Source organism: Emys orbicularis, chromosome 1 (genome assembly GCF_028017835.1).
Source record: "Emys orbicularis isolate rEmyOrb1 chromosome 1, rEmyOrb1.hap1, whole genome shotgun sequence".
NCBI classification, from domain to species: Eukaryota; Metazoa; Chordata; order Testudines; family Emydidae; genus Emys; species Emys orbicularis.
The window spans coordinates 12345213-12362711 of NC_088683.1; the positions used below are offsets into that span (position 1 = coordinate 12345213).

General features: G+C 44.5%; 1 protein-coding gene across 1 annotated transcript in view; it reads right to left on the bottom strand.

The window, feature by feature from the left end:
- Window positions 1-17499, bottom strand: part of MKLN1 (muskelin 1) — a 189370-nt gene that overhangs the window by 136710 nt on the left and 35161 nt on the right. Inside the window, exons 3-4 of the mRNA XM_065416326.1 lie at window positions 3313-3455; window positions 1673-1761 (exon numbers count right to left, since the gene is read on the bottom strand). Coding sequence (XP_065272398.1) covers window positions 1673-1761; window positions 3313-3455 — 232 coding nt within the window. The remainder of the gene's footprint in view (window positions 1-1672; window positions 1762-3312; window positions 3456-17499) is intronic.

Consider the following 17499-nt stretch of genomic DNA (forward strand, 5'->3'; position numbering starts at 1 on the left):
ATTATATGGCCAAGAAGATAATTGGGGGGGAGGTGGGGGTAGTAGTAAAACACACACACACACACACACACACACACACACACACTTTTATGGGCATTAGGGCTTCTGGTTATCAAACAAATCACAGATTTAAATTCTTGGGCCTAAGTTCTCACTTCCCTGGGTGCTGGCACACAATGGAGACAACATCTTCACAAAACTCTACAGCAGAGGTATGAGTGACAGAAAGAACAGATTCCAAGAGGAGCCTCATTCAGTCAGTCTCAGCCAAGTCTGGGTGAGCGAGGTAAGATAAACCAGGACCTCAAGATACTCAAGCTACATAATTCATATACTGTGAGTTATATTAGTAACCTGTCTCATTCCTCCACTGTTCTGCAAGTATGTCCTTGCTATTTTCCTTTCGAAGAATAGTCACTACAGCAAAGCAAATAAGAACATAAGTACATCAGAATGGCCATACTGGGTCAGATCAAAGGTCCATCTAGCCCAGTATCGACAGTGGCCAATGCCAGGTGCCTTTGAGTGAATTAACAGAACAGGTAATCAAGTGATCCATCCCGTCACCCATTCCCAGCTTCTGGCAAACAGAGGTTAGGGACACCATCCCTGCCCATCCTGGCTAATAGCCATTGATGGAATATCCTCCATGAACTTATCTATTTCTTGACCTAAGGGGCCAGCTGTGGTTGTGCTGCCGATCAGCCTTATTAGGCTCACAGGACTATAAATTTGCTATGTAAACATTTGGGCTCAGGCTGGAGCCCAGATTCTCTGAGACCCCACGAGAGGGGAGAGTCTCAGAGCCCTGACTCCAACCCAAGCCCAAACATCTAAACTGCAATTTTATAGCCCCACAGCCCAAGCCCTGTGAGCCGAAGTCAACTGGTCTGGGCTCTTTAATTGAAGTGTAGGCATACACTGAGGGACCAGATAGCTCAGCTAATTCATAAATTGGAATCTTTCACCTCTAGGTCACGCGTTGAAATGCAGCAAAGAAGAACAGTGACCAAGTGTTATTGTGCTTGGTGGCCAAGGTGAAATAAGGAAATGACTCTGTCCAGTTCTCAGTGGACAAATGCTCATATCGCAAAAACCACCAACACAAGTGGCCCTAATTGATACACCAGTTGACAGAAAGACCAATGACTCAGTACATCACGGGGACTGACATGCTGCTTCCCCCAGATATTGGCTCTCTAGTCAGGGTGGGTCTTCGTGGTATGGAAGGGGCAAGGGAAGCTTCTGTTCCTGCTAACCATGCTGTATCTGTTTTGGGAATAGAAGAATTCAACTCTTTTCAACCTTGAAGGCTGTCAATGCTGAACGTTTTACCAGCAGAAAACTACTGGACATTTTTTTAAAAGCTCTGTACTGTAATTCATAATAGGACAGTAAGCAGCTTCCCCAGCAATATTACTTGGCTATATGATTACATTTCTTTACGTTTGTATTCTACTTTGCTTGCAGTCCATAGGATTCAAAATATTACGCTATTACTCCTTGGTTACAAGGCTTCACTGTGTTCTAGTCTAACCAGTCTAAAAGGTCATGAAAGGGAACAGCTATTTTGGATATTTTGCCTGAGTACAGCGTAGTCACAAGTGCCAAGACTGGCACAAGTATAAGAAGAGATTATTTTCTACTCAGAATGCTGAAAAAATGCATTTACCTATCTTAATGAATCGACAGGGGAACATCTGTTCATCAATTTTATGCTTCAAGGTGAATGTTTCTTTGTTATAATCATTCTTTAAGCCACTGTGGAAAAAATAAATAAAGTTACTAAATCTTACCTTGTATTTTAGAACTAGCTAGTAAATGCAACCATGTCTGAAATGTGATGGTTTCATTTTACTACTGATTCATAAGTATGCATGCTGGACCAGTGTCTGGATTGCTGTCAGCCACTTTACCTCCCAAGGAGGTAGCATGTCTAGTGATACGAGTAGGGAACTGGAGTCAGGAGACATGGATTCTGTTCCCGTCTATGCTGACTCAAAGCGTAACTTTAGGCAAGTCACTTCTCTGCAACTCAACTTTCCCATTTGTAAGCCATAGATAATACTTGCCTAATTCTCATCATGCTCCTGTGAGGTAATTGATTAAGAAGTGCTCTGTGATTTCCAAATGAAAAAGTACTACATAAAGTGCAAGGTATCAAGATTCATAATAAAATTTAACTATACTAAAGTCCAGTTTTATCAAAAATGATACTGGAAGCAATAATTCCTGACAAACTGAGAAGTCAAATGACACTGAAAGACTGCTCAACTATACCAGCAAACTACTAACATACTATTTAAAACCTTCCCTCTTCCCATCAAGTTGCCCCACAATTCAAGCACTAAGCAATAGCAATTTAAAATTACTAAATTGGGGTAGCTCAAATTTGAAGATGCTTTTGAAATCCTACAACATGATCCTGCAGGATATCTATGCTAGGTTCTTCATGCCGCATGGTTTCACTTGGTAAGGCAGCACTAGTCTGATTCTTTGATCAAGAAAGAGCAGCCAACGAGTACTGACTACTTCAACAAACTAGCAACACACTCCCTATAACTGGGCTTTCCTGTTGCTGGCCTCCAATTAACATTGGCTCTTGCTGTATGGCTCCTCTGCACTTGAAGTACAGTGAGTGATCTAAACATTATCTGTCCCTTTCACTTAGGAGGCAGGAAACTGGCTAGGTGGGCTTCTCAAATTTACATTAGTAATTATTCTAAGACCTATGATAAGTCTAAAACTGGTAATAGGCTGCCTTCCATAAAATACCTACCACTGGACTACCAAATAAAGTGATTTTAAGACAAAAATTAGTTTTGTACTCTGTCCTTTGACAGATCAATCAATATGAAGGTAAAGCAGCTGAGTCGTTCAGACCTGTACTGTTATGAGTTTCTATACATATGCAATTGAGAACACTTACTACACAACTCCTAAAGAGCTATTAAAAGTTTTCCACAACTGTAGCTCAAATTTAGGTGCAAGTCTCAGGTATGCAGAAGAAAGGAATCTCAGCCCACAAGCATTGCACCCTGGCTCTTCAAAACCTCCAGGAGTTCACCCTCCACAAATCCTCTGTGGTTAGAACAAGGTAGGGAAGGTTTCCCAGAGCTAAATTTTGACATATATGCTCCCTGGCCTGACCATATCACATTAGTTATCTGCCCAGGGGCTGTACATGGGACCACATGTTAACCAAGTGCACTGTTAACCAAGTGCCATTTGGGAGAAAAGAGAGGAGGGAAGAACACTGTAGTCCAGCCTTTGATTTAGGATGATTTACAAGTTGTTGAAATCATCTCTTACCTGGATAATAGGTCTGTCATGTTTTCTTCATTCATCCCACCAAAGACTTTAAACTTCTTTAAATTGCAGACATGAGTCTTCTCATATTTGCCAAAGGTGATACTTTGGACTATGGCAGGTCTTTCGAGTTTCAGAATCAAATACTGTGGAAAGAGGGGAAAAAAGGAGAATGAATTTTGAACACAAAAATAAATGCTGCAGTGTGCGCGCCTAGGAGGAAAATTACAGCCTTCACATTTTCATAGGTAACACCAAAGCTGAAGGAAAACGATTAATGTTGGTACTCCAAATTATATGGTCCCTGCCTGTGAATGAGATTAAACAAAGGAAGATGAGGGCTGCATATTAGGAAGTACTGCTTTAAAAGAAATCTACACAACCAGAAAATAAGTCAGACCCCGTATGCTCTTCGAGACCTCATGTATTCCTTCTGGGAGTTGGAAGACAGACTTCAGAAGGCATTGCAAGGTATGGCCAGGCTCTGGATAACTATGACTTAGCTATGCACTAATGCTTGAACTGAAGTTTAACTCTGGAGTGCATTCTGTTGATTCAATCTCTCTTAGGGTATGTCTACACTACGAAATTAGGTCGAATTTATAGAAGCCGGTTTTATAGAAATCGTTTTTATACAGTTGATTGTGTGTGTCCCCACATAAAATGCTCTAAGTGCATTAAGTCGGCAGACCGCGTCCACAGTACCAAGGCTAGAGTCTACTTCCGGAGCGTTGCACTGTGGGTAGCTATCCCACAGTCTCCGCCGCCCATTGGAATTCTGGGTTGAGATCCCAATGCCTGATGAGGCAAAAACAGTGTCGTGGGGGATTCTGGGTACATGTCGTCAGCCCCCACCCCCTCCGTGAGAGCAACGGCAGACAATCGTTTCGCGCCTTTTTTCCTGGGTTACCTGTGCAGACGACATACCACGGCAAGCATGGAGCCCGCTCAGCTCAGCTCACCGTCACCATATGGCATCTGGGTGCCGGCAGACGTGGTACTGCATTGCTACACAGCAGCAGCTAATTGCCTTTTGGCAGTAGACGGTGCAGTATGACTGGTAGCCGTCATCGTCGTACTCCTCAGTGAGTTCGGTCAGAGGCACCTGGGCAGACATGTTTGGTCTCCTGGAGACTCAGTCCTGCCGGCAGTCCTATTGCACCATCTTGACGATGATGGCTAGCAATCGTAATGCAGCATCTTCTGCCAAGCACCCAGAAGATGCCGATGGCTATCAGTCATGCTGCACCGTCTGCTGCCAGCCTAAGATGTAAAAGATAGATGGACCAGATTTGTTCTGAATTCATTTGCTTCCCCCTCCCTCCGTGAAATCAACGGCCTGCTAAACCCAGGGCTTTGAGTTCAATCTTTGGGGGGCCCATTCTCTGTGACAATTGTTTGTGTTTCTCCCTGATGCACAACCACCATTGTTGATTTTAATTCCCTGTAAGCCATGTCGTCACTCGCCCCTCCCTCCCTCAGACAATAGTTTCACGCCTTTTTTCAGCCCAGACGCCATAGCACTGGGATCATGGGGCCCGCTCAGATCACCACGGCAATTATGAGCACTATGAACACCACGCGCATTGTCCCGGAGTATATGCAGAGCCAGAACATGCCAAAGCAAAACCAGGCGAGGAGGCGATTGCAGCGCGGCGACGAGAGTGATGAAGAAATTGACATGGACATAGACCTCTCACATAGTACGGGCCTCAGCAATGTGCAAATCGTGGTGTTACTGGGGCAAGTTCATGCCGTGGAATGCCGATTCTGGGCCCAGGAAACAAGCACAGACTCGTGGGACCGCATTGTGTTGCGGGTGTGGGACGATTCCCAGTGGCTGTGAAACTTTCGCATGCGTAAGGGCACTTTCATGGAACTTTGTGACTTGCTTTCCCCTGCCCTGAAGCGCCAGAATACCAGGATGAGAGCAGCCCTCACAGTTGAGAAGCGAGTGGCGATAGCCCTGTGGAAGCTTGCAACGCCAGACAGCTACCGGTCAGTCAGGAATCAATTTGGAGTGGGCAAATCTACTGTGGGGGCTGCTGTGATCCAAGTAGCCAACGCAATCAAAGAACTGCTGATATCAAGGGTAGTGACTCTGGGAAACGTGCAGGTCATAGTGGATAGCTTTGCTGCAATGGGATTCCCTAACTGTGGTGGGGCGATAGACGGAACCCATATCCTTATCTTGTCACCGGAGCACCAAGCCACCGAGTACATAAACCGCAAGGGGTACTTTTCAATGCTGCTGCAAGCCCTGGTGGATCACAAGGGACGTTTCACTAACATCAACGTGGGATGGCCGGAAAGGTACATGATGCTCGCGTCTTCAGGAACTCTGGTCTGTTTCAAAAGCTGGAGGAAGGGACTTTCTTCCCAGACCAGAAAATAACCGTTGGGGATGTTAAAATGCCTATAGTTATCCTGGACAGAGTTATCCTTGGGCACCCAGCCTACCCCTTAATGTCATGGCTCATGAAGCTGTACACAGGCAGCCTGGACAGTAGTCAGGACCTGTTCAACTATAGGCTGAGCAAGTGCAGAATGGTGGTAGAATGTGCATCTGGATGTTTAAAAGCGCGCTGGCGCAGTTTACTGACTCGGATAGACCTCAGCGAAACCAATATCCCCATTGTTATTGCTGCTTGCTGTGTGCTCCACAATATGTGAGAGTAAGGGGGAGACATTTATGGCAGGGTGGGAGGTTGAGGCAAATCGCCTGACCGCTGATTACGCGCAGCCAGACACCAGGGCGGTTAGAAGAGTAAAGCAGGGTGCAGTGCGCATCAGAGAAGCTTTGAAAACCAGTTTTGTGACTGGCCAGGCTACGGTGTGAAACTTCTGTTTGTTTCTTCTTGATGAACCCCACCCCCCACCCCGGTTCACTCTGCTTCCCTGTAAGCTAACCAACCTCCCCTCCCCCCTTCGAGCACCGCTTGCAGAGGCAATAAAGTCATTGTTACTTCACATTCATGCATTCTTTATTAATTCATCACACAACTAGGGGGATAACTGCCAAGGTAGCCCGGGAGGGGTGGGGGGAGGAGTGAAGGACAAGAACACACTGCAGTTTAAAACTTTAACTCTTATTGAAGGCCAGACTTCCGATGCTTGGGCAATCATCTGGGGTGGAGTGGCTGGGTGGCCGGAGGCCCCCCCACTGCGTTCTTGGGCATCTGGGTGAGGAGGCTATGGAACTTGGGGAGGAGGGCTGTTGGTTACACAGGGGCTGTAGCGGCGGTCTCTGCCTTTCCTGCAGCTCAACCATACGCTGGAGCATATCAGTTTGATGCTCCAGCACCGGAGCATCAACTCTTGCCTTCTGTCAGCAATCTGACGCCACCTATCCTCTTCAGCCCGCCACTTGCTCTCTTCAGCCCGCGATTCAGCCCCCCACCTCTCCTCTCATTCATATTGTGCTTTTTTGCACTCTGACATTGACTGCCTCCACGCATTCTGCTGTGCTCTGTCAGCGCGGGAGGACATCTGGAGCTCCGAGAACATATCATCCCGAGTCCGCCGTTTTCTCCTTCTAATCTTCACTAGCCTCTGCGAAGGAGAAACATTTGCAGCTGGTGGAGGAGAAGGGAGAGGTGGTTTAAAAAAAAAAAAAAAGACATTTTAGAGAACAATGGGTACACTCTTCCACATTAAATTTGTGCTGTGTAATGTGAACAGCAATGTGCTTTCGTTACAAGGTCGCATTTTTCCTCTTATATTGAGGGCCTGCCGGTTTGGTGTGAGAGATCACTCACGCAGTGCCAGGCAACAGAATTAGTCTTGCAGGCAGCCATGGTAAGCCACAGTCTTTTGGCTTTCTTAACCTTCATAACATGTGGGAATGGTTTCAAACAGCAGCGCCCTCATTTCCCATACCAAGCACCCGTTGGGTTGGCCATTTAAAATGGGTTTGCAATGTAAAAGGAGGGGCTGTGGTTTCCGGATAAACTGCAGCACAAACCCAACTAACCCCCCTCCCCCCACACACACCCAATTCTCTGGGATGATCACTTCACCCCTCCCCCCCACCGCATGGCTAACAGCGGGGAATATTTCTGTTCAGCCTAGCAGGAACAGGCACCTCTGAATGTCCCCTTAATAAAATCACCCCATTTCAACCAGGTGACCGTGAATGATATCACTCTTCTGAGGATAACAAAGAGAGATAAGGAATGGATGTTGTCTGCATGCCAGCAAACACTGGGACCATACGCTGCCATGCTTTGTTATGCAATGATTCCAGACTACGTGCTACTGGCCTGGTGTGGTAAAGTGTCCTACCATGGTGGAGGGGATAAGGCAGCCCTCCCCAGAAACCTTTTGCAAAGGCTTTGGGAGTACATGAAGGAGAGCTTTCTGGAGATGTCCCTGGAGGATTTCCGCTCCATCCCCATACACGTTAACAGACTTTTCTAGTAGCTGTACTGGCCGCGATTGCCAGGGCAAATTAATCATTAAACACACTTGCTTTTAAATCATATGTAATATTTACAAAGATACACTCACAAGAGGTCCCTTGTGCGCTTTGGGTGAATTTGGGGGTTACTGGTTCCAGGTCCAGGGTGATAAACATATCCTGGCTGCTGGGGAAACCAGTTTCTCCACTTCCTTGCTGTGAGCTATCTTCATTGTCTTCATCATCATCTTCCTCGTACCCCGAACCCGCTTCCCTGTTGCGTGATTCTCCATTGATGGAGTCAAAGCACACGGCTGGGGTAGTGGTGGCTGCACCCCCCAGCATCGCATGCAGCTCCGCGTAGAAGCGGCATGTCTGCGACTCTGCCCCGGACCTTCCGTTTCCCTCTCTGACTTTGTGGTAGGCTTGCCTTAGCTCCTTAATTTTCACGCGGCACTGCTGTGCGTCCCTGTTATGGCCTCTGTCCTTCATGTCCTTTGAGACTTTTTCTAATAAATATTTTGCCATTTCGTTTACTGCTATGGAGTTCAGCTATCACTGATTCGTCTCCCCATATGGCGAGCAGATCCCGTACCTCCCGTTCGGTCCATGCTGGAGCTCTTTTGCGATCCTGGGACTCCATCATGGTTACCTCTGCTGATGAGCTCTGCGTGGTCACCTGTGCTCTCCACGCTGGGCAAACAGGAAATGAAATTCAAAAGTTCGCAGGGCTTTTCCTGTCTACCTGGTCAGTGCATCTGAGTTGAGTGTGCTGTCCAAAGCAGTCACAATGAAGCACTCTGGGATAGCTCCTGGAGGCCAATACCGTCGAATTCCATCCACACTACCCCAAATCCGACCCAGAAAGGCCGATTTCAGCGCGAATCCCCTCGTCGGAGGTGGAGTAAAGAAACCGGTTTAAAGGGCCCTTTAAGTCGGAAAAAAAGGGCTTCGTCGTGTGGACGTGTCCAGGCTTAATTCGATTTAACGCTGCTAAATTCGACCCACACTCGTAGTCTAGACCAGGCCTTAGATGCTAACCTACAACTTCCATTAACTATGTCAGTTCAGAGACTACCTGGTCCCAGAGAGCAAAGTGAGCCACTAAAAGCTTGGCTCATCGGTAATAGGTGAACCAACTGCCTATAAAGCATATGAAATGATATTTGGCCATTTCATTTGCTATAGGGAGCCTCTCCTAGTCCATAAGGAAACTGATCAGAAGGGTTTGGCTCACGAGGCTCTCCTTTCAGCTGTCCCCTGTGCGCTGAAGGGTTGGCATAATTCCCATTTTCTGGCCCGATCAGTCACCTTAACCAGCACTGCCTGAGGGAAAGAATCCTACTTCTTAAGTGCCTCTGAAGGGAGATGTTCCTACTGAATAGTCTGGTTGGACACCATGAATCAAGACGTTTTAATTTTGCATAGCTGAGAGTAAAAAAACTCCCTTCTCTCTCTCTCTCTCTCTCAGAATCAAAAGAAGGTTTTTTTCCCCCCAACAAAAGCAGAACAATCTAGAATTTACTCCGGAGTAGCAGATCTTGTTCTGCTCCCTAAGTTCACAACAGGGAGATCTACAATAGGATGGTCACACCCACACAATAGAACAAGTGAGAAGAGGTTGAAAAATGTACAATAAACTCCACATGCACTACCTTCCCCTTGATTTTGTCACAAAAACCTCAATAGAAGCTACTGTATGAACAGACATGTGCAATTTTCTAAAAACCTTTCCACTGCAAACTACATGGGGGGGCCTAGTCCAACCATAAAATGGTGCAGCAGATTCAAACATGACTAGCATTTTAAGTTTAACTATTTTGATAGTAAGTGACAGACTACATAGAATTTAAATACAAGTGACTGCTTTCAAAGATCCCAGATTAGAGACTGAAGTCTTATCTATCCACAAAGCAGGTACAGCACAGAAAGCAGCCATGCAAACTTTGTTGAAACTGCCCTGCCACCATACCTCAAACTTGACCTAGAATTACAACTTCCAGGGTGATGGAGGAATTTGTTTTCCACAACCAGTCAGATAGACAGACCTTGGTCTTTCTCCTGTGACTCCATCATACAGTCACCTCTAACTGTTCTTAGAAATTGGACTGAGACCAACAGCACATTGTACCTAGGGCAGTAAAATTGTGAATTTAGATTAAGTTCTTGAGGACAGGAACAGGCCCTCACTAAGTGTTTATACCGCACCTAGGTCAATGGGACCATGATTTCAATGGGCGCCTCTAAGTCTTACTGTAAAACACACAGGCTAGAAAGAATTAGACAAAATGAAAAAATAATTTCCATTAATAATAATCAAAGTCTACAGGTAAGCAGAGTAAGAAAGGAACAAGAGTTTGATTTAAGGATATTTACTTTGTATATTTTGACATGATGTTGACAATTTGTGTTTTAATGTTATAAAAATAATTTTTGACTCATCTGCTGTCATTAAGCAATTATGGTCTGACCTCATACATAATTTCCCACAAATGAAATAGCTAACATTAAGAAAAATGCTTTAAACCCATAATTTTGCAGTAATTATAAAAGATACAATTGAATGCTGGCAAACCTAAATACACATCATAGCAGTGATTATGTATTTTTAAAAACTTCCATATCTATGCACTGTGTCACAACACTACTAACACAACAAGAAGCAGCATTCACGCTAAAGGCATTACTATAAAGCATCTGGTTAATACTAAATGGGGGAATCTTTAAACATGATTTGGTTAGTTATTTTTTAGTTAAATAAGAGACACAAAACCAAGGAAATTCAATCTTAAAAGTTTATTCACAATTTAGGACAAAAGAGGTATGCCAACACTTTGCCAATAGCTAGTTACAATGCAAGGTGAGGACATGGTGCTTTTCCAGTAGTTCTCTGCAAAGCCTCACAGAGCTCAATGCCATATTTCAACACAAGTCTCTCTCTAGCCACCTGCACATTTTTTATTATGTTTACATGCTTCTTTTCATCAGAGTATCCCAAAGAACTTCACAAACCATATAAATTCAGCAGCACTGAACGCCAACTTCTTCTGGAATGGACACTGGTCAGCAAGCGGAGCGAACTAGTGTGTGGCATGCTGAAGAGCAAAGGAGTAGATGGGGGACTTTTGGCCTAGGACACTAGCACAAATCCCATGTGATCTTATGTTCTTTTCCAAAAATCTCATACCATAACTTACATATTACACCGTTTTACCTCAGAAAGCTGAAGGACTGGAACTGACCTTATCAAGATTTGAACTTGTGGTTCCAAGGAATTTAAGAATTCCATATCAGATGCTTAGGTTATTAAGATACACCCTCTGGCAAATATTAATGCCAGATTTTCAGAAGAGCCAAACTCACATGTAGTCTACATGCTTATTAAACGCTGCCGTTTTTATTATTTTTAGTCCAAAGGAAGGGAGAGAAACAGTGGGGAGGAGACATGGATTTTAGTCAAAACCTTTCTCTGCACAACATATGCAGGGCATCTTCGTTGGAAGGGCGGAGACATCTAGAAATGAGGTGTGGTAGTTAGCGGACACGCTTACTAGCTATTTTAGAAGCTATGCAGAAGGTTTCAATTGAGAATGAGCAGTCTTGCAGGTTCCACACACTCACCATCTGAGAAAAGAGCCAAAAAGAGCTCACAGGGTGAAAGTTATAAACAGGAGCTGGAGAAAGCCCTGTGGACTCAGTAGCTGATCGACACAGGATCAAGAAATGCATCTGCTGTGAAGGCTGCATTCCAATACCTCTACCACTTTAGATACAGGCTGCATATTCCTAGTCTTGTTGGAAGAGGAGACAGCAGACTATTACCTCAGGGACTGAAATTGCTGCTGATTGTGAAGATCTCCTGACTGTTGTGCTGAGAAGGTTCTGAGGTGTTTGGAAGGGAACTGAGGCTCCCATTTTCCTTAGGCTCTGGAGGATCCAGGTGACTGACACACACACACCACACCACAGAGACTGAAAAAATCTGAGAGAAGATCAGAGCAGAAAGTATAAAAGGGTATATATGCTCTGTTGAAACCTTGCACTGAATTATATGTAAAAGTAACAAAGTGGGAGAGTTTGTACAAAGAGCACCAATAGATTCAGTGCCTAACATTTTTATTAAACCAGTTATTCAAAAGTATTCCAAATGTTTTTGTTTATATTAAATGTTTGTTCGCTAAGAAAATCATATAGTACTCTCCCCGAGGCTGACTGACAACTGCTAGTAGCACCAACATTCAGGGGATTGCATTATAATTCTGAGGTTTAACTCTGTTTAATAATTTTTCTGAGAAGTCCTGAAACCGCAGAAACTTCAGCCTGTGCTTCAGCAGAGAAATAAACTGAGGTACAGGGGAAAGGGAAGTGTAACAAAGTTATACATACACCTCTACCCCGATGTAATGCAACCCGATATAACACAAATTCGGATATAACACGGTAAAGCAGCGCTCCGGGGGGGCGGGGCTGCGGACTCTGGCGGATCAAAGCAAGTTCGATATAATGCGGTTTCACCTATAACGCAGTAAGATTTTTTGGCTCCCGAGGACGGCGTTATATCGGGGTAGAGGTGTATTATCTTAGCAACCGCTACCCAATCACATAGGCATCAAAAAAAATGTGACCCCAAGTGTCATAGCGGGAACTGAGCACTTTTGAAGATCTGGCCCATGCCCCATGTTGAATCTACATGTGTGTTTACCACATACAGTTGAACAAGTTTTAACAATATACTTTAAATCACTCCCTGATATGATCTGCACAGCAGGAGCAGAATCAAGAGGTAATTTTTTGGGATTAGGCAGAAGAACAAAATCTGTCTTTACTCTGCAGGGATACAAAAATCTTTTGAACCAGACAACTGTTTATGTACTTGGCAAATTGAAGTTGCCGCTTAGGACATTTTATTTTTTATAAGGATAGAATACTTCTGCTCTGTATTAGCTTGAACTGTGATTTCTCCAGAGCCAATAGGCTGAATCAGACATTTAAAGTCTTATCTACCTAACATTATCCCTGCAATTTGATTCATAACATACTCTGCTAGTTTTTCAACATAAACAATTTCAGTTCATTAATATGCAGTTGTCATGATTTCACCCTGGAGGTAAATGCATTTCATTAACACATGAAATGTGTTTTACTGTATATAAAAAACAGAAATACAAAATCATAACTTTTTTTTTTTAAAGTCAGGCATAGTGACTGTGGACATACTTCACTGAATCAAAGACCTACTTTATGTTTATAACAAGGATTACATCTAAAAACCTGTTCTTTTATATATTAACTGTCATCAACCACAGAAATCCATATTGTTGTACATACATTGTACTAAATCAGAATGGAACCACAGCTAAGATTCTCTTTTATAAAATGAAAGTCTGGTCTCCAACGCTATCAATTTTATTACATTTCCATTGTAAACCTAGAACTAGTATGAAAATAGAGAATATACCAGCTTCTGCCTAAATAGACTACTACATCACAGGTTTACCATTGTACATATAATTTCTGGGTCATTCTATTTCAAGACTGGATCCAGAAAGTATCCAGTTTAACGAACAGCTGAAGTGTATTTCCTTTTGCTGGCACTCATTCATAATCAACTCATTGCCTTAAAGGCCACAAGAGCCATTTAACTCTACCATAACCACATAGCTGGAAAACCCCTTTACTAAATATAACCCAAGGGGTAGGATGTCAGATGTTTCAGTTGTATGTTGAGATTTTAGACTTCCACTTTCAATTTCTTTTTCAATGAACAACCTGACAAACACCCTACTGCACCAATCAAATGACATTTGAGTGGTGTCTGAACTATAATTAGGGCAAAAGAGTAGGACTTATATCACAGAAAGGGAAGCTTTACTTTCACTTTTTAGTTGAGTATAGCATAGTTCACTTCCTGGCCTAAGCAATTTTGACATTTTGCTATACAGTTAAAACTGTGTTCCAGCTCAAAAATAGTTGGATTTCAATGGTAGATAAAATGAACCCCCTATGTGTGAACTCTAGACTGCTTTAGGAGAATAGATGCTTTACTCACAAACATGTAGAAATGCAGGAAGGAGCATAAAGGACAAAGGTGCTAAGCCCTCAGTTTATATAGACTTCAACAGGACTTGTTGTGCTCAACACCTTTGAAAATCAGGCCGTAAGACTTCTACTACACTCCCAGTTTCTGTACCACAATCTATATGCACTTGTTTTTCTTATTTCTATACCCCTTACTACTGTAATATCTAAGCACTGATATAAAATATATTTAGGATTTTCCTCTCCCCAGCTTATCATAGGCAGGGCTGGTGGGCACCCAGTTAAAGCTGCCCAACACTTTCATTAGAGAAGACTCTGTTTTTAGTTGCTTATAACTTTGCCAAACTTTAACCGTCTGGGCTGAAGTTTTCCGTGCCAGCTGCCTGTTTCAGGTTGAATACTTCAGAAAATTTCAACCAAAACTGTTTGGCCACTTCTGAGAATGAGGCTAGTGAAAAATAAGTTGTTTGAAAAATCCTAACAAGCTTTTCTTTGAAAACCTACGGTGCCCCCATGTTATGGAGCAGGGAATTTAAATTTGACAGGCAGTAGTCTTTAAATCAAGGATGTGCCTTTTGCCATCCCTGTAAAAATCCGCTCAGTAGGAACTCGGATTTTAATAGCTAAATTTCCTTAACATGCGGTCTGTGCTGAGTAGCACTCTCCCTGCAATTGCTAGGCAACTGCAGGTCATACCAGGTCCAAGGGTATGAACTAAAATCAGCAAGTCTTTCCTGTGCTCTCAGTGACCACCCTGCTGGCCCCAAGTAGTAAGCTGCTGGATTCAGATGCAGAGGGAACAAGAGTTAGATTTATAGTGGGAGTAGATTGGGACAAGCATGTTTGTGAGGGGCACAGAAACTGGGACTGGAGATTGCACATGGAGAAAGGGGGTAGAACAGACCGGATTACGAGCCAGGAGGAGAGACGGGGACCCAACGGAGCAGTGGAGAAGGCGATGACGAGAGATGGATCTGATAAGAAGCTGGGGTGCAGGGGGAGAAGTGGGACTGGCTGGGCAATGACCTGGATACACATATCAGATGAAAAGCCTAGTAAAAGAAAGACTGAGCCAGTGGGAATGGGGAACATGGGCAAGAGAGAGACACAAATTGGATGAGGTCTTTGGGGGAAGAAGAGAATGTGACACAGGAAGAGACGGAGAAAGAAAATAGGAGAAAGAGAGCTGAAACTGGTTGAGCAAGAAGACTGACTGGCAGTGATGAGAACACTGGGACACGGAGTCCTGAAGGGTAAGACTTGAACTTGCTGCGCAATGATACATGAATGAGAAGCCTGAAGAGTAGAGATTGGGACTGGCTAGATGAGGATAATGAGAATGGGATAGGAAACAGGGTAGAAAGGATCATCTCAGAGGTAACAGGTGGAAGAATCTGTGCACATTTGAGCAAACTCTTCTCATGGCCCTGGAATGGAATGCAAGATTCCCAAATTTCACCATTCCTCTGCTGTCAGAAAATCTCTCTGAAACCCCTGGCAATGCATTCCATCCCCATCTATGCTGGTCCACATAGCCCCTCAGTTACTCCATTAGCTCAAGTGGCACAGGTCTGTGGGGTGGGGCTGATGGATAGATGGATGGCAATATGATGGAATTTGTTTTACCAGTTTAAAAAAAAAAAAAAAAAAATCTCGGAAATTACACTCAAAAAACTATGTTAAACGAACATTAAAGTTCCAAAGTCAAGCACCCGAAATTTAGAAAATGTCAGAATTAAGGTTGCTTATGCAACCTTAATTCAACCCCTTTGTGCACATGCATTATGACAGTCTCATTACAAGATCACTTGCTATTTTTCCCCGCACAGGAGTCCTGCCTTCACCAATGCACAGGATGGACCTGCTCTGGGAATGAATCAGGGCTGCGTAGTGAAGATGGCTTGTATATAGGATCTGTGATTCATTTGTTACAGAAGTTGGAATGTGTGTAGTGAATCAGTCAGCACCTTCCCTCTCCTCTCCGCAGCAATCAGCTGGCTTGCAGCGTTCAGGAGGGAGAGGGGAGGAGCGAGGACTCGGCACGCAGGCTCCCCCTCCCTCCCGAATGCTGCAAGCCAGCTGATTGCCCGGGCAGGAGGCGGGGGGGGGAGCCTGCGCGCCGAGTCCTCGCTCCTCCCCCCTCCCTCCTGCCCGCAGCAATCAGCTGGCTTGTGACATTCGGGAGACAGGAGGGAGAGGGGAGGAGAAAGGACGCGGCATGCGGAGTAAGGGTGGGGTGGGGAAAGAAGAGGCAGGTTAAGGGTGGGGGCTTGGGGGAAGGGGTGGGGTGGGCGGGCTGGCTGAGGATTGAGCCCCCCGCCCCTGGTGCTTGCAGAGTAGGGGAAGCTGCCGCTGCTGCTGAGCAACATGCTTCTCCTAGCCCTACAGCACCTTCAGCCTCCTTGTCTGCCTCATTGTCTCCAGTGCCAGTGGGCTGTGCCTGTGTGGGGTAAGGCGGGGGCACCTCCCAACTATAGTACTGTACTGTATGGAAAAATATATCTAACCTAGCCCCTCTCCCCCCCCCCCCCCCCATGTACATTCATTCTTATGGGGAAATTGGATTCACTTAACATCGTTTCACTTAAAGTCGCATTTTTCAGGAACATAACTACAACGTTAAGTGAGGCGTTACAGTATTGAAAAGCTGCTCATTAAAGTGAGTACTGGCCATTCTGTGCACTGAATGAGGCAGTTGCCCTATAGAAAAATACTGTGTGATCATGTAATTAAAGCCATCATAATGTACAAAAAGAGCTGAGTTAAGGTTGTACAGGCAACCTTAATTATAGCTTTTCCTAACTTCTGGTGCTTGACTTTTCAACACTGATATTTTTAACACCGTTTTATATGTAATATTATATAATGCATGTTTGATTCCTTGGAAGTGAACCAAAGCTTTACAAAAAGAACACCCCAAAATAATACTGATACTTGCGATCTCCACCACAGCGCTCTCATTACATGCACACAATTGATTAGCCTTTACCATTCTGACCCCAGAATTATAAAGCTTCTCGGTTCACCAAGTTGAATGAAATGATAGGGCTTTAATTTCCTCATACCTCACTTTTAATGCTAAACATGGATGAGCAATGCCAATGAAAACTTATGCTAGTTACAATTAATTTCTTCAAAGTACAGATACTGTATCTGTACTTTATGCAAGCAGCAAAATTGTACATGGTTCAATATCCTATGGCTATCAAAACTAAATTTTCTGTAGTGTAAAAACTTCTTTACTAGATTGTGTTTGTCCACAGGAATTTTCTTGCTTTAGACTCTACACAAGAACCCGTTAAAGTATTTATTTTCTGAAAACTGGGCTTGGGACTCAGTTCCACCATTCCACACTGATAATGTATCGGCCGCAAGCCTTGGGAGTCCCATGGAATTCAGCCTATCTACAAACAGAATTCTGATGCCAAAATTTATTTCACTACAGGCATATCGAGAGATTCATAGGCCTTGGCTACACTGGCAATTCACAGCGCTGCACTTGCTGCGCTCAGGGGTGTGAAAAAACACCCCCCCTGAGCGCAGCGAGTGCAGCGCTGTAAAGCGCCAGTGTAATCAGCGCCTGCAGCGCTGCACGCTCCCTCGCAGCGCTGCAAGCTATTCCCCTCGGAGAGGTGGAGTACTTGCAGCGCTGCGAGAGAGCTCTCGCAGCGCTGGCGGCGCGACTACACTCGCGCTTCACAGCGCTGCCGCGGCAACGCTGCCGCGGCAGCGCTGTGAATCCGCGAGTGTAG